Source organism: Cricetulus griseus (assembly GCF_003668045.3).
Source record: "Cricetulus griseus strain 17A/GY chromosome 1 unlocalized genomic scaffold, alternate assembly CriGri-PICRH-1.0 chr1_0, whole genome shotgun sequence".
NCBI classification, from domain to species: domain Eukaryota; kingdom Metazoa; phylum Chordata; class Mammalia; order Rodentia; family Cricetidae; genus Cricetulus; species Cricetulus griseus.
This window is the reverse complement of record NW_023276806.1, coordinates 4,605,427-4,621,566: the sequence shown is the minus strand read 5'-3', so window position 1 is coordinate 4,621,566 and position 16,140 is coordinate 4,605,427. Positions and strand designations below refer to the sequence as shown.

At 43.0% G+C, this 16,140-nt stretch overlaps 1 protein-coding gene across 1 annotated transcript in view; it reads right to left on the bottom strand.

Annotated features, from left to right (window-relative positions):
- Tnni3k (TNNI3 interacting kinase) overlaps positions 1-16,140 on the bottom strand; it is a 276,112-nt gene that overhangs the window by 29,725 nt on the left and 230,247 nt on the right. Inside the window, exons 22-23 of the mRNA XM_027395192.2 lie at positions 14,626-14,685; positions 10,678-10,847 (exon numbers count right to left, since the gene is read on the bottom strand). Of these exons, the coding sequence (XP_027250993.1) occupies positions 10,678-10,847; positions 14,626-14,685 (230 nt within the window). The remainder of the gene's footprint in view (positions 1-10,677; positions 10,848-14,625; positions 14,686-16,140) is intronic.

Sequence of the window (16,140 nt, the reverse complement as noted above, 5' to 3'; positions counted from 1 at the left end):
AGTCAGTAAGGAGGGAATTTCTCTGTGAGCAAAAGAAGGGTAGACTGAGGTTCCATTCCATCCGGAGGACCAATCAGTGGGCGCCCATTCAGCACCATGGACAGCACCTTGCGGTTTCTCATGGATCCTTTGTTTGGTTCCTTGGCTTCTTAAATGTGCTTTGGTCCTGTTGGCCAGCTTTAGTCTTAGGAGACAATAGATCCACCCCCTGACAGGAGCAGATTCCAACATGAACTTACTTGTCCTCTGTTTAATATTTTCATTTCCATTATTTAAATCTGTGTGAGTCTCAATTTATTTCCCTTGAAGAGTGGGAAGTGTCAGCAGTACTTCACAAGATTGTGATTGGATACCGTTATCTCTATGGGAGGCAGCCCCGCTCACTTCCCCATTTCACAGTAGGTATTTAGGGCTCATCGTGTGCTGGACAGTGTCCTAAGTAACCCAGTACAGCATGAAAAGGAGAGCTGTATATTAACACAGAAATCTTTTTTTTTTTTTTTTTTTTTTTTTTTTTTTTAATTTTTTTTCTCTCTTTTTATTATTATTAATTCAAGTTAGGGAACAGGCTTGTTTCACATGTAATTCCCCTCTCCCTCTCCCTCTCCCTCCCCTTACCCCCATTCCTTCTCCCCCACCTCCAACCTACCCCCCACCCCATCCACCCACCACTCCCCAGGCAGGGTAGGGCCCCCAACCGGGGCTCCACCAAGTCCACCAAATCTTCCTGTGCTGGGCCTGGGACCCTCCCCATGTGTTCAGAGACAGAGAGCATCCCTTCAAGTGGGATGGGCTCTCGAAGTCCCCCACATCCACCAGGGCAAAAAGCCAGTCCACCTCCGGAGGCTCCCAGGAGTGCAGGGGCCTCCCCGATGGCATCCATGATCAGGGGGCTGGATTAGTCCCATACTGGCCTCCCAAAGAGCGTCTGGGGTCGATATGCTTTCCCTTTTTCAGGCCAACTGTTTATGTGGGTTTCTCCAACCTGGTACAGACCCCTTCATTCTTCATTCCTCCCTGTCTTCAACTAGGTTCCAGAATTCAGCTTAGTTAACACAGAAATCTTACAATCTAGATAAATATGAACAGAAAAGCAGACTGGCACTTTTACCTGAAGTTCTCACATTGACTCTTGTTGGTCTCAAAGCAGAATTTTAGTGGGCTGTGTGTGTCAGACACAACATTGGCCCAAGCAAGGTAGGAGGTCAGATGATGAGCACCTTAAAAAAGCTACAGTCCTGGGGCTAGAAAGATAGCTCAGCAATGCCACTCTTCCAGAGGACCTGAACTAAATTCCCAGCACCCAGGTTGGGAAGCTTACAACTAACTGTAACTCCAGCTCCAGGGTTCCAATGCCCTTTTTGGGCTTCTTTTGGAATCTGCACATACTTGTTCTACACTCAAAATGACACCCACACCCACCCCCACACACAATTAAAAAATAAAATCTTTAGAAAGTTTAAAATTCTCAAGAGAAAACAAAGGTTAAGAAAATTAGGAAAAATAAAATCCACTCTACACAAGAGATGTAAAACCTGAGTGTCCTATTTTAAATTGGGCTTCACGAAACAAGAAAAGAAAAAATGCAGCCCAAGGCACCATCATGCCACACATAAAAACATTAGAACATGCTCATGAGCAATGCCTCTGAGTTCTAATGTCCCAAGATGACAAAGGAGTGAAACCAGTTCATCTGTGATGTGGCCCACACAAATCAAGATGAAGAGAGAAAGTAGCTATAAGCTTTACCATCCCAGGGGACATAAGGCCATAAAAGAACTAAAAAGTCCAAAGGCAAGAGAGATAAGGCAGGCAAAAGGCCAAGAATCCAGAGAAATAGCAATGTGACCATAACACAAGGACTGACGATGAGAAGTTTAGGTAGAAAGCATAAAATAAATGTTTTTAAAGGAAAAGGGGTAAACATTTATAGAAAGGAAAGAGCCTGACAAAAATCTTAAACAACAACAAATACAATAAAAAGAAGTCAGGAAGGAATTGAGTTGGATGGAAAGACAGAGCACTTCAGGGAATTAATAAGATTTCGATGTGAAAAAAATTACCTCACGTGTGGCAGAGAGATAAGGGTGGAAGTTACACCCTCCCCACAAAGACACACACAGAAATGCTTGATTTACTCACAGAAAACATATGTAGGGATGCTGTAGCCACACCTTCTAGGGGCTGGGTACAGGTGTGCCTACAAACATAAACCTTTGTAGTTGCACATATACCCCATACATGTGTCTGTGTGTATGCACTATTTGCATATATGTGTTCTAATTACATATATTTTAAATGCACTCAGTGCTATACTTCTAATGAAGGCTTTTAAAGAGCATAAAGGTAAGGCAAAACAATGTTATCTGGTGCCTGAAAGTCATGGAGAAGTTTGGCATCTGGAAGCCAGCAAATATCAAGGAAGAGAAATAACACTAAACCATCACAGCATCACTAGCGTGAGATACCGAAGATAAGGAAAAGGTTCAAGGTTAGTTAGGAAGGGCAGATTGGAAGCAAAAGACAGGTCACAAGATTTATAGGTAAAATGCTAATCATAACAGGAACCTGTCAACTCCCCAAACTGTGCATCCACAGAGTATCTATCTGTAAAATGAGAGGGAAAAGAAATGTCCCAGGTCTGGATTAATACATCTACCTCTGTTATGCTAAAGGGAAGTTTAGGATGCATCTGAGGAAACAAAACAGGACTAGGAGACAGGTGTGGCAGGGTCAGAGCCATGAATAATAAAAGATGATTCTGGCTGAGTCTAAAGAAACCAGGGATTCATAGAAAAGTATTGAAGTGTGGAATTTTAAAAGTTATGGTGAAACAAAAACATTGGAAAATGAAGAAGACAAGGAGAAGATGACAGAGAGATGACTCGGTGGGTAGGAACACACACTACTCTTGAAGAAGACCCACATTGGGCAGCTCACAGCTGCCAGTACCTCCATCTCCAAGGGGATCTGATGACCTCTCCTGGCTACCACAGGCAGCGGCACTCAAGTGTACATGCTCCCCCCATGTGCAAACACGTAATTAATATTATATTCATGTAGACCTACATGGAATGATTTATAATCCCAGTCTGTGGAGTCTTGTCTTCTATGAGGGCAGTGAAAGGAGAGACCATGGTATACTCTGTGGATTATATCTAAGTAAATGCAAACATGTTCTAAGTGGATGGTAGGGATTCTCACTATGCCTATTTAGCACTATACTCAAGCTCTTTTTGTGTGTGGTAGAAAAATGCAAACTGTTAAGAAAGTGAATATGAAACAGTGACATTGAAAAGCAAAGAGGAGTAAGAAAGAAGGAATGGATCTCTACAGGAGCAAGACTCCTAATAAAGCTACTGGCTCTTAACTTTTAAGGCCATTGGCTTTGACACAGGGATAGAAAATATCTCAAAGGAACAGAGGAAACTTAAAGTAGACCTATGTAAATTAAGACCCTTGATGTAAGAAAAAATAGCTGTCATGGGTCATTTGGGGCAAGGGATGTTTATCCTTACCTGAAAAGAGGGAGTGTCTAAGAGTGGTCAATTTATAATTAATTGCTCTCTCATGCTTCCAGCCTCTTCTTCCTGCCTCTCCAACAAACATGTTTTAGCCATTTCAATGCAAGGCAATTCATTTTTAAAATGGCCCATGGTATGAATATGCCAGACAGTTTCCCCTCTCATATTACATGGGATAAGTGGTAATTAATGCCCTAATAGGAGGGTATTGTTGATTGAATGTAAAATTACTCAACCCCCCCACCATAGGCTCACAGTGGTGATGATGTTTGGGAACCTTTAGGAGGTGGAGCCTTGCTGGATAAATTGAGCCACTGTGGGATGGTCTTGAGGTTTTATAATCCAGCCTCACTTCCTGTTCACTCTGTATTTTCTGAGTATGGGTACAATGTGACCAGTCAGTCATACCTGCTCTGTCTGCTCTCATGTCTTCCGCACCACAGTAGACTCTATACCTCTGAAACTGGAAGACAACATAAAATATTTAAGTTTTCTCAGGGTGATTTATGTCAGTAGCAGAGTAATTAAGAGGAAGGGTGTAGAGTAGGAAAAATGCTAGGACACCCAGTGCTTTTGATGTTCCAGACAAACCCAGATTTGAACTTGACATAAATGTGGAAGTCAATCATCCTCAAGCCTTTACTTACCCAATAATTGAAGAAATATAAGCATGGCACTGATAGTCCAACTCAGGATTCTTCTACTTAATTGTAAATAAAAATGCCTAATATTTTCCCCACAGAGTTAAATTATAAATGAGATGTTGTAGACATCTGAATAAAAGCAGAAGAAAATAATTTTCTGATCTCCAATAATTTATGAACTAGTGAGAAATGAGACACATACTTACACAGTTAAGTGATGTATGTGCATACCGTGGCACAGAGTGGCAGGATGTGGTCATCTGTGCAGCATTGGCAGGGCCGGGAACAGTCTCAGGGACAATGTCTTCAAGTTACAATGACTAAGATTACTAAAATAAGTACAACTGGCTTACTCATATTTTCACAAGAATGAGGAGTGGCCAGGTTAAAAATCAGTTAGTCTAAGGGGACTTGCTGACAAATTAAGCATGGTGTGTCTATGGGAAGTAGTGTCTATTATAGGATGTCGTGTGTGTGTGTGTGTGTGTGTGTGTGTGTGTGTGTGTGTGTGTGGTGTATGTGTGTGCTTGTGTGTGCTTGTGTGTGTGTGTGTGTGTATGTGTGTGTGTGTGGTGTATGTGTGTGTGTGTGTGTGTGTGTGTATGTTTGTGTGAGTGTGTGTGTGGTGTATGTGTGTGTGAGTGTATGTGTGTGGTGTATGTGTGTGTGTGTATTTATGTGTATGTGTGTTTGTGTGTGTGTTTCAGGAAATTTTAAAGCTTGTAGGATTGCCCTAAATTCCAACATTTTGTACCAGTAGTACATTTAGTCATTAAGACTGCAATAAATGCTTCATACAATTTCTGTAAACTAGAGTGTTAAGGAGAGGCGGAGAATGCAAGCACTTTGTCCAGAATCGCTGGGATACGGGGTGAACACATGCCAGCTAATGATGTGAGCATCCAGGATGGCGCCCCACCCACTGCCGGAGGTAATGGAGAATTGCTGATTGTCAAAGCTTTACATGAGGGAGCATGTGCTGGTGTAGAGGGCGAGAGGGGTGTGGAGAGCTAGAGCAGGAGAGAAGCTGAGGACATCAAAATGCCAGGAGAGGTCAGGGTTGGATTATGGACTGAAGTTCCCCCACCCAATACTGAGTGTGTGTGAGAGAGGGAGTGAGGTGAGTGACTAATGGCAGGGAATACATACATGGAGCAGAGACAAGCAAGACTCGGGACCATTTAAGACCACCCTTGAGTGGAAGCTGAAAATAGCTGAGAGCTGATGACGGCAGAAGGTTTCGTAGACCAAAAGGAGAAGTCAGGTTACAGAGCAGAGGACCTGACCCACCAGTTCATTTCATGGAGCTATAATATTGCAAGATTCTGGTATGTGGGGAAAATTACGTGTGAATTGAGACTTTTGTACACTATATTCACATTGTATAAGTTGAAATACATCCTCAGGAAAGAACCAGGAAAGCTATTTAGAGGAGTCCTTGGATGGGCTCTTTTGTGGTGCCAGAGATTAATCCCAAGGGTGTCTGCTGCAGAGCTCTGAACTCTGGATCCCCAGTGTCTTCTCCTGGACCACTAACTGTGTCGTGTGGTACTATTCTTGGAGCTCAGCCACACATGATCACTAATTGGTTTTCGCATCTGAAAGGTTGCTCATCACTTTGTCATTTCTAAATTTAACGTGATGTAATCCATGCACAATATGGGAGATTTCAGACCCGGTGGGAGGGGCAAGTGCCACATGTCGAGTTTCTAAATATATCACCACACGAAATATTTTAAAAGATGCAACACTTCAAGAATGGCTTTCCTTAATCTCAGATTTTACGTGATTTGTGATTTTGGTTGGAATTCTCTATTTCCATCAAAATTAGCGATTTTCTGTTTTCCATGGAGGAAATAACTGACACAACTTCCCACCTTGAAATTTGTTTTACATGGGGAAAAATAACAACAACTAGGAACAAGTAGCATACAAACAAGGGAAGCCTACTCTAAACCAAGAGTTACCAAATTCCAATCTCTTGGCAATGGGCATCAAGACTATAAATGTATGTAAATGAGTGACTTAGTACATGGTTGAGAGGCCCAGGTCTATACGTTAGTGGGGATCACAAGCCAAGGCTTGCACATATTTTTCAGAACCAGTGACCACACACAGACACCTGCATGTGTGCACTCATGGGCGTGCGCACACACGCACACGCACACACACACACACACACACACACACACACACACACACACACACTTATACTTTCCTGTGTAATTGGGTAAGTTCAGAAGCCCCGAGCTGAGGCTTTAATAGCAGAGGGACTGAATCATCCTTTGGAGCAGACCATCTTGGTCAATATGTGACGCTGGCAGGGTGTCCGCCTCCACTTGTGCCAGCAGGTACAGCTCCTTCCCACAGAGGGACTCGGAGGTTATCATCATACCTCTCTCTTTAAGCTTCCCCTGCTTCACTCTGTTGAAGTCACCCAGAACCTTCAGGTTTTCTGAAACCCAGATGCCAAACTGATGGGCTTTAATTGACCCCAGGCACTGGTCCTTTGTGAGCTTCACAGATGATTCTAGCATCGCAGTTGATAATCACTCTAGGTAGCTTGGTCCTGCTGGCCTGAGACTATCCTTGGGCTCTTTCACTTTAAGAACTGACTGGTTGCCCACCTCCCTTCCTCTGCCTTTATAAAAAAAAGCTGGAAAAGTAGGCATGCAAGGAGCCCTTGAATCCATTCCTTGATCAACTTCCAGAACAAACTGGGAAAAGTCCAGAAATCTCAAGCATTGGCAAAACATAACAAGCTTCTGGAACCCACTGCCTCCAGTGCCAGGAGAGTTTAGCAAGCCCAGCAGAGGTTCCTGTGGGAATCCAGCTCAGCCTCCTACTGTTTCTCATTTGCTCAGGGGAGCTGCTTATACTTTCCCAGCCCCAGTTTCTTCATCTACATAAACTGAAAGGTCTGCCTCTTAAAACTTAATTACATGAGTATTCAAAGTCTTTAAAACAGTGTCCAGCATTTCACAGGTGTTCCACGATGGCAGGTGTTTAAATAGAGCAATGAGGAAACAGAGCCCACTCACCAACTCCACTCTAAACCCATAATGACCGATTCCCATTCTTCATCTGCTGTATAAACCTTTGTCACATAATGGCCTCATGTCAATCAAACCGCAAGATAGTTGGGTATAGTAATGCATAAGCAGACAGGATTCTTCCCCTGACTCATTGTATGTTTTCACTAAGTGGTTCACCAGGATATTTATATCACAGAACTTAAATAATTCACTTTGCTTGCTATGGGTGGGACAATAAATAAACTAACCTTCAGTTCACTGATGCTGCAAACAGAGAATGAAGCTGTTCAGAGAAACGTTAGGGGAGGAAAAAATAAATGGTCCTACACCACAGCAGAGGGGCAGGAAGTGGCAAGGGAGCTGCTAAAAGAACCAGACCGGGCTGTGAACTGAAGAGTCTTCTTAGGCTCTTACTGTGTGGAGAAGCCAAGTGCTTCCATCCTCTTCACCCCGCCCTGTGTGCTGCTGTGCAGACCAATCTGAGTCATTCTCTGAGTGGCAAGTTCCAACTCATCTGCAGTAACTGATCTGTACTCTGTGCGTGTGTCTGTTCGCATCTGTCAATCCCTCACTACTGTAGTAGCACCCCTCCTTGATTCCACAGCTCATCCTTTCAACTTCTGTCTCTGCTGGACAAACCCTGTATGACTGTTGCAGCAATATCATGATCTGAGGGCTCAGAGCGTTGCTTGATAGAACCACAGATGGGGATATGAAACAGAGATGGTGATGAGTGTGAACCCAATCTAATGCCGGCCTGTGAGTCCTTAGGAAGCTATACTGAAGGTGGAAATGCAGCAGCAAACAGTGTTGGATATGCCTGGTTACCCATCAAAAGTGCACATACTTAATTCCAGGACATCCCTTAAATCACAGCTGTCATGATGCAGCTGTCCATATTTTCATAGCTGTTCTGAAACTCTGCAGATCAGGAATACAAGCGCAGCTGAACAAAGCAATATTAGCAGTTTGTAGGCAGTGAAAGACCCTTGCCAAACCCTTCCCACCTTGGAGCTGTTGAGAGCTTTCTCAGTGGTAGAGGAGTACAAGTCACTGGGTCCCATAGGAGAGAGGACCTTAGATCATTCCTTTCTGGAGTCACGTTCCAGATTCTAGCATTTCCATCACACTCACAACTTCTTCCTTCTTGGTTCGAATTTGGAGCATGGGCCCTGCCAACCTTGCTCATATGAGTGAACTCTGACCTTTCCCATTCCCCTCATGTGCTTAGCTAGGCCAGTGACAGATGCTCTGTTCACCAAGAGCTAGATGCATTCCTTCCCACTGGCAATCATGCTGTAAATGCTGCTTTTCCACACAATATTATTTTCATATCTAATAAATGACACCATCCCTGATCTGTGTCCTTCAGCGTGTGACTTTATAGTTCTCTCTGATAGTGGTTAAATGCAGCTTGTCTCCTTGACACTGTGACTGTGTTCTGTGAATAGCTGATGTCAGAGGCTGAAACATGAGCAAAGGCTTGAAGCATGCGTGTGAAGCTCCTGCCTTTGTGTGTGAGGAGAGCACAGCCCAGCTAGTATGTTCTCATGCACACCTGAGGAGCCTGAGAATCCTCCTCAGGAGTGATGGGGGATGTTCCTCTGTTTCTCTTATTGGTTGATGAATAAAACACTGTTTGGCTAATAGAGGCAGGAAGACAGGTGCGGCTAGAAGATGAGGAGAATTCTGGGAAAAGTAGGTAGAAAGAGACCGCAGAGAGATGCCATGTGGCCACCAAAGGAGTAACAGGTCTGGGAATTCCCCAGTATGCCAAGACCATGTGGAAACACTTAGATTTATAGAAATGGGTTAGTAATTAAGACAGAGCTAACCAATAAGAAACCCTAGTCATAGGCCAACCGGCCAACAGATTTATAACTAATATAGCGTCTATGTTTTGGGGCTGAAGCAGCAGAGGGGCCAAGCTAGAAAGAAAACCAGCAACGATGGAGTTAACTGCCAAGTTCACCCAGAACCAGCCTGTGCACACCGAGCTAGAAATGACTGGGTATGGCTGGCTGTTGGTCCTGAATTTTGAGCTGGATGGCTGCATAGATATCTTAATGACTAATGTATCTCTCTATCTCTTTTGACTCTACAGAAAGTCTCATCAACAAAACATCTGCCTGTAGGGAACTGAGCCATGCAGACAGGAGAGGTATACTGATCAGTGTGTTTCCTCTGGATGAAGTTCAGATAACATAAAATTAACAATTTTAAAATGAGAACCTCAGTGGTATTTGTTACATTAATAATGTCTTTATAAGCACCACCTATAACTCTCAAATTCCATTATCCAAAAAAGAACTAACACCCACTAAGAAGTTCCTCCAAACCTCTCTCTCTCTCCTGTCAGTTCTTGCCAACATCAATCTATTTTTGATTTGTTTCCTTTTCATAGATTCCCATGTTGATATGTAATAAATCATATCTCTCTTCAAATGTATATGCTGAAGCTCCAATGTCTCACATGGCTGCACTGAAAACAGGGTCTCTGGGGAGATAATTAAGATGAACTAGATCTGAGGTGGAGTCCTGAGTCAGGAGAAGTGATTTCTTTATAAGAACATGATGGTGACCCTAGTTCTCCTACCCTTAGAGTGCCAGAACCCAATCATGCTGGCACTTGGGCATCAGGTTTCCCACCTGTACATCTGTAAGGAAATTTACAGCTATTGAAGCAATTCAGTATTCAAATTGTGTGTGTGTGTGGTGTGTGTGTGTGTGTGTGTGTGTGTGTGTGTGTGTGTGTGTGTGTGAGAGAGAGAGAGAGAGAGAGAGAGAGAGAGAGAGAGAGAGAGAGAGAGAGAGAGAGAGAGAGCCTTCTTAAATCTATTTTCAAACCTATCCTATCTGGATCCTCATATTATTGAGGTCATACAAACAGGGACTCTGTAGATATGTTTTCAAGGTTTCTCCATATTTTATTTCTTTTAATGCCTGAATAATGCTATACTGCCTGGTGCCCCCAACATGTTGTCTCTCCATCCCTTGATGGGCACTAGAGTTGTTTCTACTTTTTGGTTATTGTGAACAAGGCTTGCTTGAACGTCTGTTTCCAGTGTTGTATATCCCAGCAGTGGAATTGCTGAGCTGGGAGGACTGGGGCAAGTCTGGATGTCTGGTGCCCCACAACCAAGACTGTTTCTAGGTTTGTACAAAAGAATCCTTCCTTGAATTCCACAAAGCCACCCCAAAATAATTCAATAATTTAGAACACTAAATCACTTTACAACATACATTTATCTTTGTGCTAGAGCTCACTGCTGTTACAGACATTACAGAAAGACCTACACTAAAGAAGGCTGAAAGTTTAATTTTTGTTCATAATATAAGGAAATCAAAACTCTCTTCAGTGTTTTCCAGAGGGCTGTGCAGGCTCCTCCAGACAACCTTCATCCAGGTGACTGTTCTGGATCAGGAACTGAAATCTGGATTCACAGTAAGAGCTCTGCTGACAATATAACTCACCTCTGGGACCAGGCAGTGTAGGATCTTGCATTTAAGGCATATTCCAATTCAAATCGGCTCCTTAAAGCAGCCACATGGCTCCGGCCAGGCCCTCCCCGGCTCACCAGGCAGTCAGAGGATGAGGAAGGTGACAGAGAACCGCTGCTGTTACTTGAGGCAGGAGACATGAACTGGATGGAGAAGGCATGGAAGGCCGTATTTACTAACTCCAAAAGGCACCTGTATTGGAACTTTCTATGTAAGGGCTTCTTCTGGTTGATTTTCATCCATCTATATTTACTTCTGGCTTTTCCTTCCTACCTCTGGTGATAAGACTTGCGCTTAGCTTGACTACTTTTTGACCCATTTCTATTTTGACAGCTGGCATTATCTTTACTTCTATCTTCCCTTGCACACAGTAAGCCCAAATTAAATTTATGAAATGTTATTTAGATGGTTATTATCTAATGATTTGCCACATTCTTCACTGTGCTGATAAGATTCATGGTAGAGCTCCTTTCATTTGCAGCTAAATCTTTCCCTTTGATATAACACAGGTTTACACACTTAGTTTCCTTTCATGTTATTGTGATAAAGAACTCTTCTGACCAAAGCAACTTAAGGGAGAAAGGTTTTGTTCAGGGTAGAGTACAGTTTGGGGGGAGGGGAATTCAGGCAGCATGAGCTTGAAGCAGCTCAGCTCACTTTCTCCCTTCTATATTGTCTATGATCTCAGTCCAGGGAGTGGACTCATCCACAATTAAAATGGATTTCCCCTTAGCAATTAACATAATCAAGACAATCCCCAGACATCCATTTCCCAAGTAACTTTAGACCCTATCAAGCTGACAATGGCAACCATTATACACACCTTTGTAAGAATACACACATTTTGTAAGATGGAGCAAGATTTGATATCTGGTAAATGTTTTTCCCAAAGAGAACAAAACCAATCTCCTGGCTAACTGATGGTCCTTTGGATACTCAAAAATAGCCCTTGGGCTCATGGTAATTTCCTCAACCTTCTGGTAGAAATCCCTGGTTCTTTCAAATGCTCTTCATGATGCAGAATTTCAACCGGTTTAGCATTCCAATCTCTCTCCACAAGAATGTAAGTGGTATTTTTTCATTATTCTTTAAGGACTAGGAGTTCAGTTGGGTTCCTCTTTTGTTTGTTCATCTCAGAGCATTGATGGTCAGATTTTTAGTTCTGCGACAGAGAGCCTCCTCACGTCACAGCTGCCTCTGAGCTTGTCATAGCACTGGCACCCTGATCTTGACGCCATGCCACCAGCCTGTACTTTGATTATTGTTTCTATGGCTCTGGAAAGAACAGCATGCTATTCCTTTCAAATTTATCCTTGCTAGACATATGCATGATTTCTTTCCCAAGATATTCTAGATTCTTGCCTTCAATTTTTTTTCTAATCCTCTCAACATTGCCATATTTGCCAATGTGACCAGCAGGTTCCTCTCCACCCTGGTGTCTCCACCCTGGTGTCATCCTGACTGAAAAATGGAAGAGATAGTGGGGAGGATAGAACTGTAAGGGATCCCACAAGCCTGGATCATTAATATTACCTGTTCTCTCTGCATACAAATGCCTTATATTTTTCCTAGGGAAGAGTGACCACCCCAAGTCTTGATCAATGTGGCAAACAAGCTTGTTTTCCAAATCCTTTCATTGTCCGTTTTGGAGTGTGTTATTTAGGGTTTCTATTGCTTCAAGGAAACATTATGACAAAAAAAAGTTGGAGAGGAATGGGTTTTTTAGCCTAAACTTCCACATTGCTGTTCACCATTGAAAGAACTCAGGTCAGGAACACAAATAAGGCAGAAGACTAGAGGCAGAGGCTGATGCAGAGGCCATGGATGGGTGCTGATTACTGGCTTGCTACTCTTGGCTCTCTCAGTCTCCTTTCTTATAGAGCCTAGGATCACTAGCCCAGGGATGGAACCGTCCACAATGGGCTGGGCCCTACCCATCCAACACAAATTAAGAAAACATCTTACATTTGGATCTTAGGGAGGCAGATTTCTCAATTTAAGTTCCTTTCAGATAACTCTAGTCTCTGTGTCAAGTTGACATGAGATGAGCCAGCACATGGAGTAATTCCTGTTCCTTCTAATGATGACCTAGGAACGGCCTTGTCTGGTCGAACTCCAACATTCATGTAAGACTATACTTGGAGCTCAGTCCCTGAAAGTGTCTCACAACAGCCAAGTTTTCTAGAAGCTACTCTTGTAGTAGGCAATCCTGAATCATGGGCAGCTACTCCTCCCATATCCGTCTTTCTGTATGCCCTAAGAAGAATGCCTCCCTCTCAATGAAAGGCTTCCTATCCTGGAGTTACTGTGAAGAATGAGACAGAATGACTAGTGCCTGCCATCCTGGAATTATTTCCCCATAGACCAGGTTCCAGGGACTCTGAGCTGAGATTTATTTTAAGGAAGGAAATGTTTCTTGTGGAATGCTCTTCCTGATGTTGTTGTGCAGGCTCAGGTAGATCGCCTCATTGCTTCAGCCCACTCCCTCTTCATGCCCATAGGCCATAATCCTGTGTGAAGTCCCTACCCTCTCCTGCACATTTGAAATATATTAGTTTTGAATGGGTGTTCCTGTTTTAGCTCTTTTGCCTATTTTTAAATGCTATTTCATGACCAGGTGTATGGCAAATTAAAGCAATCACAGAGAAAATTAAAGCAAACAGCTCCTTGATATTAAGGGGATTTTTTCCATTAGCCTGATCACTAGCATCTATCACTGTGTGTTCTGTTAAGACCATGCCATCCAGTGGATTTGTGCACTGTTTGAGATAGTGTTTCCTTTCTTACTGAACACAAGAGGACAATGGCATAGTCTTCTATCTGGCTCATCACTTGTGTACAAAATTTGTAGAAAAAAAGTGATTAAATATTTACCTTCCAATATGTTTGCTGTATTTATAATTTTAAAGATTTGTTTTCATTTATTTGCCTGTAAGTGTGTGTGTGTGTGTGTGTGTGTGTGTGTGTGTGTGTGTGTGTGTGTGTTCAAAGAGGCCACACATTTGTTGGATGCCTTGTTGCTGGAGTTATAGAAAGTTGTGAGCTGCCTGGTGTAGATGCTTGATCTGGTTTCTGGCACTCTGATGGATCAGTAAGCATTCGTAGCTACTGAACTGTCTCTCCAGCCTCCTCCTCCTCCTCTTTCACCTCCTCCTCCTCTGCCTCCTCCTTCTCCTTCTCCGCACATCTATTTTTAAGCTCAGTATGACTGCAGCCATTCTCTGGGATGATTATTTTAGAGCCACCAAAATTCAGCATGAATTTGCCTCTGCCCTGGAAGAAGCAGCAGAGACTGTTCTGGGCTTTGTCAGTAGGTTACATATCAACAGGCTACAGTCTCTTTCTTTAAGCACAGCTTACCTCTGCTCCCTGACAGCCTTGTAACCTCTCTAGCAGGGATGAAGATATTATAAAGATACTCTCATGCCATGCCCTTTGTCTATAGGACCCTTGAAGAAATATACCCCAAGAAATTGGCATTTACTCAGGAATCTCATGCCCTGAGAAAGAAAATATTCTGAAGCCTGAGAACAGCAAAGGGCGAATCTTCAATTCCAAAAAGAGGAAAAGAGTTCAATGCAATTCTGACAATTTGTAAGATTTCTTTGTAGGAGACTTAAGTCTAGACAGGGGTGTTGGATGCGACCACAGGCTGGTGATCTAGAGGTATTTCCTACCCTGTGGTTAGGCTGGAACTTCATGTTGGGAGCCTCAGAAGAGCAACTAAGGTGAAGGTGTTCCCGGATCTCCTTCTTCCCAGGGAACTGCTTTGAGCAGTTTTCCTCTTTTGTTTTTATTTGTGTTCTTAGTTGGCTGCTAGCGCCTCTAAGATGCAGTGTCCAGCCCTTATGACTCCTTCAGTGACACCTGGGATATTTCAGGTATTTCTTAAAGAGCCGTTTCAGAAGGTCAAATGCTTACCTCCACATTGCACAGACACTCCTCCAGTCTCCTCACGACCTCAGAAAACTCGGGTCTTCCCTGTGAAACAAGAAAAGACTATTTTTCTCCCTTGAGAATGAAATAAAGGAAATTCTTTGGTTTAAAAAATCGAGTATTTGCATTTGTAAAGGATGAGATTAGCAATGAAGTATATTTTTATTTAACACGCACTTGTATAGAAGGACTAATGGAATGCTCATTTACTGTTCATGGAGGGATGTTGAGTTTCTGTGATAAGAGTTTTAAGTCAGAATTTGGAACTACATTCAGATAATGAAATAGTGGAAAATCTTTAATTAGCTTTGCATGTTTTTAAATGGCAGGGTTTCTTCTTCAAAATGAAAGAATAAATGAAAATGCTAAAAAAAAAAAAAGCCATTAACTCTCTTGATGCCTTACAATGTGCTGTCCACATCCTCTGGAAAAGAATCCCTGGCTCTCATTTTGTAGTTAGCTTTACTTCCAGAAAGACATCTCAGATTTACAACTAAGACCCAGGTAGGAATCTCACTACTATGCCCTACTTTTGAGTTTAGAATTTAGCTTCAAAAACTGCCATCGAAGATATTGGCTATTATGAACTTCAAAGTCATATAAGTTTAGCTAAGTGGTTATTGTGTCTTTTTATATTTCAAGCCTTGTTCAAGTTGCAAGAGATATAAAAATGAACGAGGACCTACAGAAAAAATTCTTGAAATCTTAGAAAATGTTGGTCTCTTCTAAAGAAATAATATGTTTCCATGTGTGGGATACTAAGGAGTGTGCACCCCGCCACTTCTGCCTTTATGAGAGTTTCACTGCCAGGAGGGGGAGAGGCCAATTGAATGTGCAGGCTCAGCAGCCAGCTAATTTAGAATCTTAGCAGAACAATTTCTCCCTCTCTATCTATTCCTCCCCGGAGGACACTGTTTGCTCCAGAGCCCTCACTAGTGGGAGCTGCTCTGTATACCAGTTTTATGCCTTTTGAGTCAGTGGGATGGTGGCAGGGTGGCTGACCATCTGGGTCTCCCTTGCTGCTGTTTCTACAATGTAATCATTTCTCCCTCCAGTGTAGCATGCTGTGACCCCTTCCACACCGTCAGTCTCCTTTTCTTTGAAGTTTTAATGAGTGTTGACAGTCACGCTCTCCACTCTCTGTACTCTTAAGTGTACATGTGCGGAAAGTCCCTGGCACCCAGGCCTTCCCAGCTGGGTGAGTTTGCTCTCTCCATTCACATGTCACCCACTCTGGTGGCCCCTCGGAGTCCCCCCAAAAGTGCTATGGGCTGTTCCCTGTTCTCTCTCCTCCCCCATCATCACGCAGTCTCTGCTCTACCCCTCCTTTGTGAGCTTTAGAAATTCATTTGGAGAACTTTGACCCCAACACTCTTGGATACCATGGTTCTCCAAAGTCATCTTAGCAGAAAAACCAGAACTTTTTTATTGAGACATTTTTGAATTGGTTCTCAGACACCACACCACCCGTCTAACTCACCCTTCCCTGTGTTCCTCTCA